Raw genomic sequence first — 18828 nt, forward strand, 5'->3', positions numbered from 1 at the left:
ATAACCTTTCACAAATCTATCATTAAAATCTCGAATAAGGTCTCCACGCGTAGCCCTGCCCGACGAGGCTTTAAAAGGACCATCAACATTAATTTTAAACCAACCATGAGGAGGTTTAAACCATCTAACTGCTGCTGCCTCTTGCTTAGTAGGCATCAAGTGGCACTCATGACAAATGAAAACATTATCAATGGCCCTACCTTGACTAAGGAATTGGAAGAACAAAGAGTCGTATATGGAAGAAGACTGGGGAAAAACAAGATTATTCCGATAATTCCAAAAATCATACACAAAACCAAAAAAAGAAGGTCAATTATCATTAACATTTTCAATATCCTTATTAGAAATATTCCATTCCAATTTCCAACCAGTTATATAGTCTAAGATTGAAGAATTGACTTTAGTAATCTGGCTTAATTAGATCATTCTATAAAGTTCTCATATAATCAATATTGTGAGGTTAAGTTATCCTATTTTGGCATTCTTTAGTCGCACAATTTTCTATTTTGGATATTCTCTCCCCAAGTGTTCCAATTCCCAATCAGTAGAATTTTTAAATGAGGTAAATATTGAATATTGAGAGGTTAGGTTATCCTATTTTGACCGTTTGAGATACTTTAGTTGTATGCGTTTCTTTGGACATTTTTACATAGTTTGGTTAGATCTCAAAAACTCACCAAAATAGTTAACATCAAAGTTTAAAAAGTACCGATTATGTACCCAAAAAAAAATAAAGTACCGATTAATATATTATGTCTTTGAAGCTTCTCGCTCGATGTTTCTCATAATAATTTTTTTTTAATAGCAATAAGAAAATTCATCTCCTAAACAATCTCAAAGCATTCATTTGAGATCGAACGATTCAAATTACATAATAACAAAATTAGTTTTACAGACAAAATAATTTATTTACACTTCATAGAAGGCAAGCGGGCAATAATCTGCGCCACTAGACCTTTTTGGATGGCAAAACTAATCATTGTAAACACAATATTCATGGACCTAAGAGACATGACATTGTTATGCATAACTTTTTGAACTCTATGTAGAAGGTCAACAATCTCTGGTGCTATGAAACCGAAAGTGTCAAAAACAAAAGGTATAAAAGCATTTGTCAGACCACATTTTCTCATGTTTGTCCAATTTACTTGACGTAGCTTTTAAAGCTACATATCCTACCGTAAAAAGCCCGACACCTAATCCCACAAGTGATGAAATATTGTTTTGTACAAACTAAAAGATAATTTTGTTTAAGAGGAGTGATATTTGTACAACTAAAATTAGACAACTTTGGTGACAACCACTTTTCTCATCTCGTGATTGGACAAAACCAATGGAGATAGAAAGAAGAAGAGAGAGAACAAAACCACGTGTGAGTATGAAAGAGATGATTGTTTTAAAAGTTGATTTCTCTTTGTCTAATAAGCAAGTTTTAATTTTACTTTTCATTGTGTTATTCACTCAATATTGATGCAATGATTGATTAAATAAATAAGAATTTGCCTTTAAATTAGTCAAATCTAATAACAATCATTGCAAACACTCAACAAAGCATGTGAGTTTGACTAAGTGCCAAAGTAGTAGGTTCCATTCTTCCCCAATTCCCGTTTCATTACTGTTGTGCTTGAGTTTATCTGGCAATTATTTTTTAACTTTGGGTTGAAATAAAGTTTCTACACCTACAGCAGCATCTCAATTTCTCAATTCTACTACCAATCTAAAACAGTTGTTTTAGTTTATTTTTGAGTAATGATATTTTGACATCTATTTGATGATAACTTTGTTGACAACCTTGTTTTTCTCACTTCTTATTGGTCAAAAACAATTGAGAGAGAAAAAGGAAGAGAGTGGATAACAACATCATGTGAGTATGAGAGAGAAAGTTGTCCAAAAGTTGTCAAAAAATGGTTGTCAAAATATCATTTCTCTTTATTTTTACCGGCTTTTGTTTGATAGCAGAAATGAAGGAGGGGTATATCAGTAAAACGACACGATTCCGCGTTGTTTCCATTAATGATCCTTCAAATTTTTGTCATGAGCATCGTCAGACTCTCTTAAATATGGCATTAAATAGGAATAACAAATCTTCAACTAAAATCATGTTTTTTTCAAAAAAAATGTTTTGGTTGTTCATCTTTAAAGCGTCACAATAATTTTTTTTTTACGTGCAAGCGAGATTTTAAACGAGTACAACACATATACATCATTCATTTGTAATAAGTTTGATTTTATTTTTTGCCTCTATTTTATTAGATTTATGGAAATGATCCCTCCATTTTAAAATTGAATTCTTTTGTCACTTCAATTCTATTTTAAAATTGAATTCTTCTTGTGCATAAAAGATGTGAATTTTAACCTTAAATGCTGTATTTCTCTTTAAATTCAAGATTACGATGGTATCAAACCACTTTTGGAGCCAATAATCATATTTTTTTTTTAAGGCTAAAAATATGAGTTGGGGACTAAAATAAATAAATCTAATAATGAAGAGACTAAAAAATTTAATTTTTAAAACTTTAATAAAATAGAGAACCAAAAATGCAATTAAATCTTTTTAATATTAATACCTAATAAAAATCAACATCTCCAATGTACTTTATCTACAAAATTTACTATATAGTCCCACCAATTTCTATACATTATTACATTTCAGCAATAATTTATATTTTTTATATCAATAACTCTAACTTTAGTTTTTCTAGGGGAACTCTATTTTTGTTTTTTTTTGGATTAGGGGGAACTCTAAATTTAGTTATACTGTAGTATTCAACAACAAAAAATATATTCTTAAAAAAAACAACAAAAATTATATTGTAGTATTTTTGTTAAAAAAACTTATTGTGGGTGTTTCAATAGGACATGCTTTCTTTGGAGTTTGTACAACTAAAATCTTCAACACTATTTTGTGCATGTGAGCATGGTCTTGGTTGGATATCTGAAGTATGTAAAAAAATGGTAATTATTTGAAGAGAATTAAGTGTCTCATTTAGATGCCTGTTATTTTTTAAGAAGGTTTAGCGAATTGTAGTTCACTAGTTTCTCATATTAAGTTGGTATCTTAAGGTTGGTTTGTTGGTAGAGTTTGTAGGAAACCTAATTTGGTTTACTCTAATCTAATAGGTGGAATTGTTTCTTAGATTGTTTAGCTAAATGTTAAGTTTGTACTTCAAGATTATATTGCAATTTTAAGTTATTATAATGCAACCTTTAACTACAAAAAAATGTCTCAACGACTATATCAAAAACATGTTTTACTCTCCTAAAAAAACATGTTTTACTCAAATGACATTTTAGTGAATTGCACAAACTTAAGAAGAATAAAAAAAATACTATTTTATTTTTTGAATAAAAAATACTATTAAAATATTCCAATCTTGAAATCAAAATATTATGAGCTGTGGAATATTGATGAAGTATTATTAATTATTATTAATTTGAAAATAAAATAATTTATTTTGGATGTCGTTGGTTTTCACTCGTTTTCTCTCTCTGCTTTTCAATTTCTCAAACTTTGTTTCCATTCCAATCTCCATGTGCACCAACACTTGCTTGTACCTTCCAATCCCATTTCCTTCATCTTCTACTCTGCTTTTCTCTGATCGGTGAGTTTTTATCCACTTTGCTTTATCACACTCTTTTTACCTTTTGCTTGCTATAATCACTTTATGGTACTGAGATTTGAGTTTTTTTACTAAACTTTTTGACCCATTTAACCAAAATGTCCTTAAAGTATGTTTAATGACATAAAGTTTGTAAATTTGTGTTTTTTGTAAAGGTTTTGGAATCTGGGTTAGCTTGTGATTTGGGTTTAGTTCTTGGGGTTTAAGATTTATGTCATTTTTTTTTTCTTTTTTAATTTTGATTTTAGCTTGAATTTTATTTGACAATTTAGCTAGAAAAATGTAGTCTCCTTCAACTTTGATTTGAGTAGACAGAGAATAGGATCAATATTAAGGTTTTTGTTGTGTAGCTTTCTTTTTTAAGTATATATTCTTGAACAAGATTTTTCAGATAAGAAAATTTTATTCCCTTGTTGCTTCTAAATTAAGCATTTTTATCCATCAGAAATTTCAAAGCTTGGATAAACCAAAAAGAGTAACTAGGAGAAATGTGAGCATTGTTACTTTTTGTTGCTTGTACCGGAAATTGTTGGGTAGGAGTAGGACTGATTTGTCCTCGGTATAAAAATGTCAGAGACTAATTTGGGTTTATTTTTTGTTGGGGATTAAATTGAGTTGTGAGGAATCAAATTGGGTCTTTACTCTTATTTTTTGAGCAACCGGAGCCAATTTTTAGGTGGTTTGTTGTTGGTGGTTCGATGCAAGGTAAAACATGAAGAATGTTTTCTTTTATAAAATCAAGTCTTCTCAAATGTAATGTTTTGGTGTAAGAACTCTTTTAAACTATTTTTTTTAATTCAAAATTGAGAATATTCAGAGCATTATATCTCCATTTAATTTAATCCTCCATATTTCTAATTGATAGGTTATCACCTATTCATCAATCCCCATAATATTTTCATTTCAAATTTTAGCATTTTGATTTTGCTATAATTTTCCAAATAATCCTAAATTTGGCTACTTTAAGATCTAAAACAGTAATATGTACGATGTGATACTAATGCACCTAAGGATGACTTATCCATTCTCTCAAAATGCTTATTATGTAAAACAAATTTGAACCATAGAAAAGGAATAGGATGCTATGTCGCAGGTTGAGTTAAGACTTAACCAGTATGCACTATACCAAAGTGAATCAATGCAAACTCAATCCCACTCAATCCCCTTCTGTCTGCGTAGAACAAAATGGTAAAGGGAAAAAGATAGAGCATATGTTGTCAGATTGTTTTTTATTAACAAGTATTGACATTATAAACACATTTTGTCTCCTTTCATGCAAGTAATTTGCAATAGCTTCTTTAGTATTATTTTGAGATATTACACTGAACATCTTAAAAACATTTAATACAGGTTGAATGCTATCTGAAGTCTATATTAGATGTATAACATCCTTCTTGACAGTCCTATTTTGTGTTTTATTTGCTGAATATTACAGAGCTATGATGAAGAATTCACCTTAAAGAGCATAGTTTTTGCTGTTCCTAGATAAGCAATGGTTGCGGAATCATGGTTTCGTAGTCTGTGGAGGACTCCTCGGAAGCATGATGCTAATTCTGAGAAGGAGGTGATTGGAGTATTAGCATTTGAAATAGCAAGCTTGATGTCCAAGCTGGTTAATTTATGGCAATCGTTGAGTGATAAGCATATATCTAGGTTGAAAGAGGAGATCACAAATTCAATTGGCATAAAAAAGCTTGTTTCAGATGATGATCATTTCATTGAACGATTGATCTGTATGGAGATCGTTGAGAATATGGCACATGTGGCCGAGTCCGTGGCTAGGCTTTCAAAGAAATGCCATGATCCGATTTTGAAAGGTTTTGAGAACACCTTTTATGGGTTTATCACTACGGGTACAGATCCATATGGGTGGGAATTAACTTGCAAAAAGATGGAAAAAAAGATTAAAAAGTTTGAAAAATTTATATCAACTAATGCAAGTCTGTATCAAGAGATGGAGGTGCTTGTTGATCTGGAGCAAACTCTTGCAAGAGTGAAGCCTAATAATGAGTCGGATGGCGCGAGTCTAAGTGAGTATCAGAAGAAAGTTGCATGGAAAAGGCATGAGGTGAAGAACTTGCGGGATGTTTCTCTGTGGAACAGGACATATGATTACACGATACATCTTTTGGCAAGATCCTTATTCACAATATTCTCTAAGATCAACCATGTTTTCGGGATTCAAGAGATGGTAGATGATGGTGGAACCAATAACTCGAGTGTCTTAAACTCTGATAGCATTTATAGAAGTCAATCAGTTTCTGCATTATTTCAATCTTCATTCCACTCATCACAGAATAATAATATTGCCAGATTTTCTTCAGGACCCCTTAATACTATTACTGCTAGATCAGGTCCAATTGTTAGAACAAATAAAGCCAGCATTTCTCATTCAGGTCCTCTTGGTGACTCATCCACAAAATCAGGCCCAATTTTAGGAAAGCATACAAATGTCAATTTTTACTCAGGTCCCCTTGGAAGGAACATGAATCAATCAGTCCCACTCACTACAACAAAAAAAATGAGCAAGATTTGGAACTTTTATAAACACTCTTCCGCCATAACTGGGAAGGAAACTCACGCACGACATAGTCGAATGACTCAAGTTGGACCTTTCAAAGGATGTATGGCTTGGGACAGTTCCTCTGTCATTGACTGCCATTCAAATGCAAGTGGCGTTCATTATGGGATTCAGAATCCAAAAGTAGTTCATCATACTCAATCAGTCTTCAAATCTCTGTGCAAGCTATTAAACCCTCCACCTGAAACCCTTGGTGCAGCTGCTTTATCACTTCACTATGCAAATGTTATCATTGTTATTGAGAAGCTAGCAGCTTCTCCACACTTGATCGGTCTCGACGCAAGAGATGACCTGTACAACATGTTACCCAGACGTGTGAGAATTGCCCTCAAGGCCAAATTAAAGCCATATACGAAGACCATGGCATCGTCATCAGTCTTTGACACAAGTCTTGCAGGAGAATGGAACGAAGCAATGTCAAGCATATTGGAATGGTTGGCACCGCTTGCTCATAACATGATACGATGGCAAACTGAGAGAAGTTTTGAGCAGCAGAGCTTTGTTTCCCGAACAAATGTGCTGCTGGTACAAACCCTTTACTTTGCAAATCAAGAAAAGACAGAAGAAATAATCACCGAGCTTCTTGTGGGTCTGAATTATGTCTGCAAATATGGCAGGGAGCTCAATGCAAAATCTCTGGCAGAGTGTGGCAGTTTTAGGGTTGGCAATGAATATCTTAATCTGAATATATAAAGACTTTGCAGTAAGGCTAAGGCTATGGCCATTTCCCACAGGAGTCTTGCCAGGGACTGGAATGAGGACTTGGAGAAAGACCTTGGAGAAAGACCAACGGTCATCTTCTTGAATCGAAAAATGAAATGAAATGATAGCTGAAGTATGGGATAAATATCTGCGTTCCCGTTATCATGGTAATTTAGTATCAGAATGTGTTTCTGGCGAGGATTTTTTTTTCCCTTGGTTTTTGAATATTTATTGTTGATTCTCTTTGATGAGTTTCAAACCATTAGAACTAGAACTTGGATGGCTCTTTTCAATGTTGTCATTCTTCCTGTTTGAAGAGTTCCTACATGATGTTTAGGGTGTGCATATCTATGAGCATCATTATATGTTAATTGTATAGTGCGATCACACGACGATAATTGGTTATTTATCTATATCTTCTGAATTTGTCAGGCAAAAAATTGTCATAGTACAGATATTAAGTACCGTGATCTTCTCTCTTTTATGCAACAATTGCACAGATTGAAACGCTGCTTTCTGTCATTGTGTTATACTATACTAGCAATAGCTCTATGACAAACATAGACACTCTTGCAAACCAAACCATTTAAAAGATTGTTTCTTGTGGATTTATGGGTTTGTAACACTTTTAGAAGGTGTTGGTAGTTTCTGTGGTTTTTTTTTTTCTCTTTTTAGACATTATTTTAGCTCTGTTTTAGGTTTGTATGTTTTTGGTATGCTCTCTAGTCATTATTCCTTTCTTCATTCCTAGCTTGCCAATACATGATTCTGTAGATGTATAAGTCAGGAGCTGGTCCCGTGCTTTAGTTTTTTATCTGTTTGATTCGGCAAAATTCTGTACTTTACCCCAATAGTGGGTAGTGATCTACACATGTTGTAATTTGGGCTGTTATGGCTTCTTGAATGAATGAAATATTTTTTCGACCAAAAAAAAAAAAAACCTGGGTGAGTGGGTGACCACATTTCCCTCTCCCCTAACTGTGTATTTATTTCATTATGTATGGCCACTAGGCTAATAGCCAAATAAAAAATAAAATAATTGCTATAATTTATTGACAATACAAATTTGTTTTAAGGAATGATATTTGTATAACCAATTTTAGACAAATTTTGTGACAATCAATTTTCCCCTCTTCTTATAAGACAAAAACAATTAAGAGAGAGAATAAAAACACAAGTGAGTATGAGAGAGAGGGTTGTTCCAAAAGTTGTCTAAAAATGGTTGTACTAATATCATTTCTCTATTTTAAAAGAGACGTTAGAAAACATTACAACCTTGTTATCTGAAAAGAGACGCAAACTAATTAGAAGGGTTTTGAAAATACAGAAATAAAAGTGTGAATTAAATAAGTCAAAATCTTTTTTATACACATCAAAATATTTATTAAAAAAAATTAGTAATGGAGAGATATAAAAAACGTAGACGAGCCTTACTCACGAGTCACAAAAAAGTGGATAGATGTAGGCAATGAATATCTTGGAACAACACATTTGAAATTTTGATGATACACTTCACTATTCAAAGAATTTTCTGCTCAATTGGAAACCCAAACACTGTTGGAGGAGAATACAAAAAACCCACTCATTTTTCCCCCGAAAATCGGAAAGAAACAAATGCCTAGTCTAAAAGCTACATTCCACATAATATTTTCGTGGTGACTTATTTTATTGATGAAAATAAACTTAATCTATATGAATAGAAGACACAGCTGATGTGATTTCATTGGTTCTTGGGTCAGCACTTTCTAATGAAACTCCACAAGGATCTTCTTTAACTAACATGGCAAGAACATTAAGTGAACTCCATGTTTTCGTCACGTTGCTGTTCGAATCTCCCAAAGTAACAGCGAAGACTGCATCATATCCTCCTGCTCCTGGAACTCCAGCTAACAATACTCCTTCCAAGTTCATTGTAGTGTCTAGAAGATGTGTTTGTGATTCTGGTTCAATCTGTATACATTGCAACTAATGAGATTGCTGAAATCATGAACTGTTTAAATGATCGATCAATCAGGAAAGTAAATGTGAGTTTCTAACACCAAAACTCTGACTACACTTCAATACATATTATAAAATCTGAACACCGTGTAAGTATAGCATTTATGCTAATATGCTCTATAAACACGATGTAGATGGTATCTGAACAGTAAAAACGGTCTTATGAATGAATCATAGCGTTCATAACTAACAAGTCAGAACAAAGCAAGTCTTTTTTTTTTTTAACTGAACCAGAGTATTCTTTTTCTTTTATGGTTACTTTATCAAATGGCCTGATCAAAGGTACAAAAAGAAACTGTCCATACAGCAGGTTCATAGGTAGTAAATTGTATTTTCTCAGCCAACATGAATAATCAAGCGCATTCTACGATGTCAGAAATCTTGATCAGTAACTTTTTTCCAGTTCTCTATTCATGTATTATGGCAACTTTATATTAAGTTCATTATAATGAAACCAAATCCAGGACCCCAACTGAAAAGTGGAAACCCTCCTAATCCCTCCTAACCACTATGGACTGGAACAATATCCAACTTTAGCTTGGCAATCATATTATGTGGCAAGATAAGATGTTGTACCTCATGTGCTGTTAATAAAGTAAAATCACTAAATTTCATCAAAATTAAAATATCATAAGGGCAGCATGTATTCCATATAAATAAGTGCTCATCTACTGAGTTAACTTACCGGAACACCTGCAGCCTCACCCATTAGGCGCATATGATATCTGATCCCCACCATTGCCTCTTTGGAGCCGAGCAGTGCTTTAATAACTGCTTCCTTGTTAGGGTCAGAAGCTTGTTCTATCCACTGATTATGTAATTTGCATTTCAAAGATCAGCATGAAAGAAGAAAAGCCAGAAGAAACAACACAATATATGAACGATTGCTAAAACTTCTCAGCATGAAAGAGCAGTCTCAAGAAAATCATACCACACATCTACTTATGAAGTTCGTAATTTGAAAATGAAAACTAAGGTTCCAATGGCTACTAAACTTTGTGTAAAACCAAGGTCATATCAAAAGTAACAGGAGATGTATGAGTCTAATAATTAAAGATATCATATGTCATGAAGAAAACAATAGAAACAAGTGAGGAAGTCTAATCCTCAATGCAAAAGAAAAGAAAATAATTAGGACAAAGTTTAAGTTGTTTCAGTCTAATGGTGAGAACTGTCAACCAATATACATTAGTTGCGTAAGAAGAATAAATTCTCTTATTTTCAAATTACTTCTATTGAATAAACAACCACAAATGATCTCAAGAAAATACCTTGTCTGATCTGAGGATGCTGCAGCTATCAATCACAGATTTATACGCATCCCATTGTTCTTTTGCTAATTTTTTTAACAAGTTCAGTTGTATTTCCAATGCTGAATTTGCCTCAGACAACCTTCTCCATGTTTCCAGAGATTTCTGAGGGTCAGACTTTTGCCATTTTTTGACAGAACCAACCATTGATGGTGTGGATGATCCACCAGTTCCAGGTTCTCCCAGTACCTAAACGGAGAAACATTTTAGTGCAGAGATCAAGATAGTTAGATTCTATTAAAAAATCGAAGAAGCTTTGTGTCTGGTAGACTTGTAACTTGCGCAATTAGGTTAGTTAACTTGATTTTAGGATGATTATTGCAAGAGAAGCAATTAAGATAGATCTGTCTCTTAGGTCAACAAAAATAATAACCAAAGCCTTTTTCCACTAAGTGGCATCAGCTACATAGATTATATGACACTATAATGTCCTAACATAAATTATTTCTAATAGGAACAAACCATTCAAATTCAAATCCTTTATGGTTTGGCATATAGTTTTCCTTGGGGAAGAAGGGAAGCAGAGCAGGGAATAAATGTTCTAGCAATAATTACAAGAGATGTTAACACATATAATAACATGAAATACGCAAAGTTTAAGCTGCTTACAAGAGTCATCAAAGGTGGTAAAGAGAACTCAGTCCTGTCATGGTCCCAATTTCCTTTTAGAATGTCACTGATTACTTCTGGCAAGGGCACTACCGTAGCTGCAACCTACAAAATTGTTGAAATCATTGATGTTTATGGAACATTTCTAACAATCCCGAAACGATGCATGGTCAATCAATGTAAGAGTAACGAACAGAAGAATCCTAGCATTTTTTTTTATCAATAGCAGGTAAACTAAAATAATGCGGCTAAAGCAACAATTAGTTACCTTTGGCTTTTTTTCACTTCAAGAAAAAAAAAACATATGGAAGGAACACGGCACCAAAGTTACAAGTTTGTGGAAATTGCACGAATGCAGTGTAAAATGGTGACTGCATAATATTTATTATTGAACATATTTGTCCAGGGAATTTGAAGAATTCATAGGTAATAGCTGTCAATAATCTCAAGATAGAAGCCAAAAATAGGTCATATAAACAAGGGAGGATGCATTCTACCGGTTCTACATTGAATTTACAGACTCTATTTTGTGTGTGTGTGTTTATATGATGAACTTGAATGATGAGAATTGTAGTATTGTTGCATAGTACCTGAGTGGAAGAAATCACTTCGGGTGAAAACCGCACATAGCGGTGACTGCCATACACAGCTGAACTTACATCAAACCCACTACCCACTTTCCCTTGTGCAATACAGTGTGCAGTTTGAGCTATTTTATGAACCATATCAAGATCTGCAATATCCTTCCTCTCCTGACGATCTTTTGAAGAGGAAATCTTTACGACACCGAGGTAATGAAGCAAAGCAGCAACCACAGCAGTTGTCATTGCTGCAGATGAGCCCAAACCAGTTTTGGCAACTTCAGGCTTACAATTTCCTCCATTAGCATCATCGGTATTGAAGGAAATGGAGGCAAAAGGCGGAAGGGTGGCCAATGATTCTGGTGTCAAAGGGAGTCCGCGTCTCTCAATCTGCACAAGTATTTATTAAGACAAACATCATGGTCTGATTTTTTAATTACTATTTGAAATCTTCAAACCATCAAAATTAAGGGAGAATGGATGAGAAAAATGATGTACAAAAAGTATACAAACAATAGCAAATTACCTCATTCCTATAAGAATAAAAATCATTGGAACCCAAAATTGTAATGTCAAGACCTGCGTGATCAATCCATTTATAAAATTGAAAGTTTGAAGCTGTTGTTACATGTTCATGAATATCAATTAAAAGGGTTGAGGAAAGCAGCAATTTTTACCTTGTAAAAGTAGTTTGTGTAACAAGTCCTTTTTATTCTGGTCGGCCGTTGCATAAGCGGCAGCCACAGAGTATTGCACAGCATATTCCACAAAAGGGTTCCTTGTTTCACTGAAATAGCAAAGCAATTCCTGTAAGCCCCGCCTAAGTTCTGTTTGGACAACCATATTGATCGAGCGCTTATGGTAGAAGTGTTTATCATATAAGTGTTTATGTATAACTTCTTATAAAAATTAAAATAAAGTCAAACTGTTTTCATATTAGTTGTAAGCTGTTTTCATGAACTATCCTGGAGAAGTCATGAAAATAAGGTGAAAACAACTTATGGACATGTCATAAGTTGTTTCTATAAGCTCTCACAAGTGCTTATGTCAGTATATAAATTCAAATAAGTCAATCCGAGCCCATAAAACTACGAACAATGAGAAACTACAAAGAGCACAGTGTGAGGAGTCCAATTCTGCTTACTTGCTAATAAACACAACAACAACAACAACAACAACCAAGCCTTATCACACTAAGTGGGGCCGGCTACATAGATCAAATTACACCATAATGTTCTATCATATTTGGTTCGGTTCAACTCATTAATCTCTAATCTTTCTTAATAGTTTCACTTATAGTTTTTCTAGGTTTTCCTCTACCTCTAGCGATCCGACTATCCTCCATTTGATCTATTCTACTTACTAAAAAATCTACAGAATTTGTACCGAGAACAAATTAATTTGATCTACTCTCCAAACAATCTAAGCATATTTATATGCGTTGATAATAAAAGAGGTGTAAAATTGAATATCGAGAATTGAAGTGTGGAAACAACCTTGAGGAAACAGTTTGGATGGTGAGATTTTTGAGTGCTAATTTATACAAGGCTTCTCTGGAGAGTTGAGGAGATGTTAATCTGACATCTGACCAAGCCTGAAGGAAAAGCATGCAAATTGAATTTGAATTACATATATCAAAGGAACGAATCATCAAAATGGAAATAATAGTAAATTATACAGACCCAAGCCCAAGAATCAGGTTTGGTTTGAGGATAGATTGGTTTGACAATAGCATAAAAACGAGCATTAGTACTAAGAACAAGTCCAGCATTGGGTCTCTCCAAAACAAGGTAACCACCAGTCATTAACACCTTACCAGGAGCAGAAGCAACCACTCTGTTAATATCAATTACAAACAAAATTATCATTATAATAATTAAAATGAATGCAACAAACAGAGTAAGATGAGTGAAAGCTTACACGGCCATTGATATTGGGATCTTTCTTCAACTCAGACAGATAACAGAAACTGTAGTTGCTGTAGATGAATGGATAGATGCGATATTCTTCTTAAATCTTGTTGTGTATATGTAGCATTTGGCTTCACAATTGTTCAGGAAAATACAACTATTCAATAGACAGACACGCGTTGCACGAGGGAGGGAAGGAATGAGTAATACTTATACTGCTACCAACTAAACTACTTCAATCGATTCTTCCTTTCAACCAAAAAAAAAAAAAAAAACACTTCAATCAATAACAACAACAACGTTGTTGCCTTTGTCTTTTAAACGGCTTTGGGGAAATTTTTTAACTTGTTTGGGATCTTGGATACATAGTTATTTATGTCAAACCGCTTTTGTTTTGTTTTTCTACCAAATTACCATTCAGGACATACAATTATTTTTCAAACAACATAGTGTAAACCTATTTTCATTTTATTTTTGAAAAATGTTAACTATTGTTCAAGGCACGGGTCAAAGTTTTAAAAGTGTAAGAGATGATATTTTTAATGCAAATACTCTCTTTTGTTATATTTTATATAAACAAAATTCAATTTTTGTATATGGTCTTTATGTAGACCAAATACATTAGTCATTCAATGAATCTAACAAGTTATTTTTTTTTTTATAAATACGATTGTTGGGAGTATTTTTTTTTTTTGTTCTTAACTATGCTCGGAGACACTAGTTAGAGAGACTTTTTTTTTAATAAAGTTACATAAACTCGTTCAAATTGACATCGAAGATAATCAAATTTGAAAAATTGAAAGGAATACACTCTAAGGTTCCAACCAAACACTATAAGAGAAATAATGTTTATACAACAATTTTGTGACAAATTTTAACAATTTTCTCTCTCATACTCGCATCATATGCCTACTCTCTCTCTTCCTTTTTTTTTTTCTATCTATTGTTGTTGATCAATAGAAAAGAGAAAAATGAATTTGTCATAAGAGTTGTCACTAAGAGCATTCATATCCATGTCACCCATATGGGTGGTATAAATGGGTCCCACTGAATACATTATATTATCTCACGCTTCCTTATTATTTAAACTACTCAACTAAATTTTCTAAATATCCTTCCTACTCTCCAAACCTTTAAAATGGGTCCCACAAAACTCTACAATATACATCACAATTACATTTTATATTAATATATATAGCACCTTTTGAGGTGATAATTAATTTTATATTAGTTTATAAGATCAGCAAAGAACAAAGCCACGGTAGTAATGCAGTGCTACGGTTGCCTCAATATGCCATTGCCAAAAAGCCAAATATCTTTACCACACTGACACATTGGCTTTGGAAAAAGTGAAACCATGGCAAGAGTCAACCGATAATGGTGCTCTAAATGGTTGTAAAAATATTATTACTCTTAATGTAAACATATTAGTTATAAAAATGATATTTATACATCCACGTTTTGAACAAGTTTTGGAAATCTGTTTCTTTTGGTACACAATATAAGTACGAGCATACAAGTTGTAACAAAATAATTATCTAAATATCATTTCTCATTAATTATTACTTCATTAGTTTCGTAATATAAGTTTTCATTGTTCTACCAACAAAGGTTGGGTCAAGCGTACAAAGTTAGTCTCTGATTGACGTACTAAGTATTGAATTTTGGTTGGGAGAGACACTCATATTTATGTTTGAAGCATCTTGAATCATATTATCTCTACTGAGAACAACATATGAAAATACATATAGATTTAAAAAAAATAAAAGAAAGAGAGGTCCTTATTCTTCTCTTATGCATGTAAGGTAATTCACTTTACTCTTATGATACGGAACAAACTTGCATCTTAATTAATTTAGTAAATAATTTTCAAGAATTTCTTATCATTAGTAGTTTTAAAAATGTGTGTCAACCAACGTGAATGCACAAGTAAATGACAATTCATTGAAAATTTACACTAACTTGGTGATTTCAAGTCCAAATTACAGTATAAGTTAACTCAACAATTGGTTCATGTGTAAATTAAGTATTGTGGTCACTAGTCACTACCACCTCTCGCTTGTGATTGTAACCTTGGAGGAGAAGTTCTACAAATTGGGCACGAGGCATTCAGTGGAAGCCATTCATCAATGCATTGTGCATGAAAGCAATGTTCACATTCAGGCATAGTTTTCACCGTCTCTTTAGGCATATATTCTGACAAGCATATTGGACATGTCTTACCATTGGGTTTTGGTAAGTGTATGTCATCACCTATCACTATTTTTGGGTATGATTCAATTGTTGGCTTATCAAGACCTGAAGTGTTGGTGTATTCATGATCAAGAAGAGACTCAAAATCTGCAATTGTCTCACGTGCCCAAGTCCAACCATGGGTACCAATTCTGAACTTGCTACATATCCAGCTTAATAGTGAAATGAAGCACAACAAAGCTGGCACCCCTGCACATATGGCTATGGCGTAACTTGCACCACGGGAAATCCCTGTCAATGTTTCAAATTTCATCGATCATTCTTTTGCAACATTCAAGATAACTATAAGCAATTAAGCATATGTTTGCACCACCATCTAAATTCTCAACCCATGGAGAGGAAAAATTGACAAAGAAAAATAAGTTTAGTACATACATAAAATAAAATGTTTTTTAATTTTTAAAAATGTTTATTTACTACGGAAGTTAAGTCATGACTTGTGACATCTAACGAAAAGATGTAAAAATTTAATAAAAGGTTGCTTGATGATTTAGAATTTTAGACATAACAACATATACTACATATAGAATAAAAATGACAAATGCCGACAATTTTTGTTGAGAAAGACAAATGCTAAAAATTTAAAAAGGACAACAATGTAGTATTAAATTGTTCTTGAAGAATTGGTCTGCGATTCACGGTTTTAGTGGACCAAAATGATTAAAAAATTCATCATGACTCATCTCCCACAAGAGTATTTTAATTATATATTTATACATATGCTTCTGTTTGAAAGAAAAAAAATCTTCTATTTTTTAAAATAAATTCACGACAAAGAAGTTTCGTTGTTTTCCCTGCTGTTTGAAACTTCAAATTTCCATATCTAATTAGTCATGGGAAAAAATATAATACAATATTTAAGTTTCACTACAGTTACTTATGCTCTCCGTCTCTAATAATCTCCCTTCAAACTTAAACAATAAGGATCATTTCTCCTTAAGATAGCTGATTGATTAAACTAAGGAGTAATATGATTAAAATGGTTAGGAAAAATTACAACGAAATCTCGAACATAATCGAAGGCAAGGAGAGAAAAAATATACTAAGGGTGCATTGGTTGAATAAAAAGGTATAAATGTAAATGATAAACGAGAGGGATCAAAATAAAAATTGATCCACCAAAAATGAATTGGTTCAAATGGTCAAAAGTTTTATCATCAACCTCTTGCGTATAAAAAAATATTGGTCGAAAAGAGATAATTCACCTTGTGTGCTCGGCATATTCATCGACATAAATAGTTTAAGCTTAGTACTATTATTACCTTGTCGTGGAGGGACATTGTAGCAAGCAATTTCAAAAGTAGAGTTATTTTTGAAGCCACAACGTCCACCATGAGACTCACACCTTCCACACGATGGCGAATTCCATGACAACCGGAGATCATCATTCAATTCAGACGACAACACTTGATCAAAAAACGGTGATTGAACCGGCACGTTAACGGTATCAACCAAATCACAAACAGACGACAAGTGCACAAACACCGTAAGTGAAGGTGTTGCAAAAATGTTGTACTTGGAATAATCACTAAGACAAGCTATTGGTTTGTACCTAGAGGTAAGATATTCCAAGTTGTATGAGCAGTTAAAAAAGGTGAATTGTTGATAGTAAACGGCATCAAAAGGAGAGGTAGAGAGGTTAAGTGAGAGAAGTTGTTTTGGGAGACAGTTATTGGGATCGTTCACAAAAAGTTCTTGTTTGGCATAGTTTATTTTTTGGATCCTAAGATTTTCCATGTAAGGTAGATTAAGGAGTGTTTGGCTTTTTTCACTTTCATTGCATAATACTTTGAACCCTGGGTATCCACATGTATTTGTATGTTTTCCTTCTATATGGAATGGGAATCGGATTAGTGGTTCATTCGTGTGGCAAACAGTGTCTAAGCATGTTTCTATGGTTGCTAGTGACACTACTTGTGTTTGATTAAGGTTGAAGAGGAAAAGGAAACAAATTAGGATGAGTTTGGGATTGGGAGTCTTCATGTTTGTCAACGGATTTTGGGTTTGGCTAAATTATTGGTATTTAGGATTGTCACCAATACTGACATTAATCTTGCCAAATATGGTGGTGGGGCGGTGGTGGACTACGTCACATTGCATACTATAATGTATAGGACTATTGTCATCAATAGTGTACATTTGTTAAGGTATCATACTATGATAATGTATAATGTATAGAATTAACTTGTGTATTTGACCTTTTAAAAGCTTAACTTTTTTTCTTCTTCTTTGAAGTTCTATACTTCTAAATTGATGAAGTAATGATAATCTTGCACCGATATTATTGTCAGCAATAAATTCTCCATATCATTAATTAAGGAATCATAATTAGCTATAATAAAACTAATTTGAATTTGTTTCCAAAAAAAAAAAAACTAATTTGAATTTGTGTAGTCAATCTTTTACAAGTGTAAAAAAAAAATCAATATAATTTTTTTTTTTATTTCCTTAACAAATTTCCTACGGACACTATAGTATTAATATTCAATTTTAAGGGCATACTATGATATTGGTTTAAATATGATTTTACTCTCCGCAATTAGAGTTTTTTTGTTTTTTTCTTTTAGATTCAATCTTTGAACTATTATTTTTAATTATTGACGTCATATGTGGTTCCATAAACTCACGCCATGTGTCTCAATAACCTACTGTCATAGACCAAAAACAACATTTTTAAAATTTACAAGGACTAAATAAAAAAAACTTACAAAAATCAAAACAAACTTTTAACCAGGAAAAAAAATTATGCGTAGCAAAAAAAAAAATACTCATGTTTCCTCGTTTTCTTCTAATTTTTAACCAGAAAAATCCAACTTTTGTAAAACATTTGAGAGTTTGACTTCAAGAATTAGATTCAAAGCAATTTGTTTTTTTTATTAGGCTATTGATATTCAATCATCAATCGATTTCTCATCCCCTCTGCTACGTAGAGAGGAACAGTAAGCCCTTATTTTACTTTATCTTATTTGATTTAAGCCCCTAAATTTGTTGAAGATTTCTCAATTGCCCTTAAACTTACAACATTTTATCGGAAGCACACTTTTGAATTTTTGATAGTGTGTGGTAAAACCTTCTAATAGTGTATTTTAACAAATTTGAACATAGATGGAGAAAGATCGAGAAATCATCAAAATAGTTTTGTTATATAGCACCTTATTAAAGCTGTAATGTGCACACTAGTCTCTTTCAGACCAAAAAAGTTAACTTTCACTTCGAAAAGTTAGTATATTTATAGAGACCAAAAACATATTTAACCCAAAAATA

At 32.9% G+C, this 18828-nt stretch overlaps 3 protein-coding genes across 4 annotated transcripts; 1 reads left to right on the top strand and 2 right to left on the bottom strand.

The window, feature by feature from the left end:
* Positions 1–3474: 3474 nt before the first annotated feature.
* On the top strand, positions 3475–7515 carry LOC146941304 (type-1 restriction enzyme mjaxp r protein (DUF668)). 2 transcript variants are annotated; one of them, XM_085755074.1, is made up of 2 exons: positions 3475–4325; positions 5056–7515. In XM_085755074.1, the coding sequence occupies exon 2, from the start codon at positions 5113–5115 to the stop codon at positions 6892–6894; it is 1782 nt and encodes a 593-aa protein (XP_085611200.1). In that variant the 5' UTR covers positions 3475–4325; positions 5056–5112; the 3' UTR covers positions 6895–7515. The 2 variants fall into 2 exon arrangements, with proteins under 2 accessions (XP_085611200.1, XP_085611199.1); XM_085755073.1 differs by having other exon boundaries at positions 3475–3602.
* An 822-nt stretch (positions 7516–8337) lies between these two features.
* Positions 8338–13602, bottom strand: LOC146941305 (GHMP kinase family protein). The gene is made up of 10 exons (XM_085755075.1): positions 13322–13602; positions 13084–13237; positions 12898–12995; positions 12079–12188; positions 11928–11980; positions 11411–11791; positions 10821–10925; positions 10173–10400; positions 9587–9709; positions 8338–8853 (listed from the first exon to the last, which is right to left on the bottom strand). Exons 1-10 carry the CDS (start codon positions 13327–13329, stop codon positions 8587–8589), a joined length of 1527 nt encoding a protein of 508 aa, XP_085611201.1. The 5' UTR covers positions 13330–13602; the 3' UTR covers positions 8338–8586.
* A 1639-nt stretch (positions 13603–15241) lies between these two features.
* LOC146941306 (putative RING-H2 finger protein ATL21B) lies at positions 15242–17739 on the bottom strand. The gene is made up of 2 exons (XM_085755076.1): positions 16827–17739; positions 15242–15795 (listed from the first exon to the last, which is right to left on the bottom strand). Exons 1-2 carry the CDS (start codon positions 17545–17547, stop codon positions 15350–15352), a joined length of 1167 nt encoding a protein of 388 aa, XP_085611202.1. The 5' UTR covers positions 17548–17739; the 3' UTR covers positions 15242–15349.
* Positions 17740–18828: the final 1089 nt, after the last annotated feature.

Source organism: Medicago sativa, chromosome 3, assembly GCF_051527215.1.
Source record: "Medicago sativa cultivar Bolivia chromosome 3, Bolivia_mono, whole genome shotgun sequence".
Taxonomy (NCBI): domain Eukaryota; kingdom Viridiplantae; phylum Streptophyta; class Magnoliopsida; order Fabales; family Fabaceae; genus Medicago; species Medicago sativa.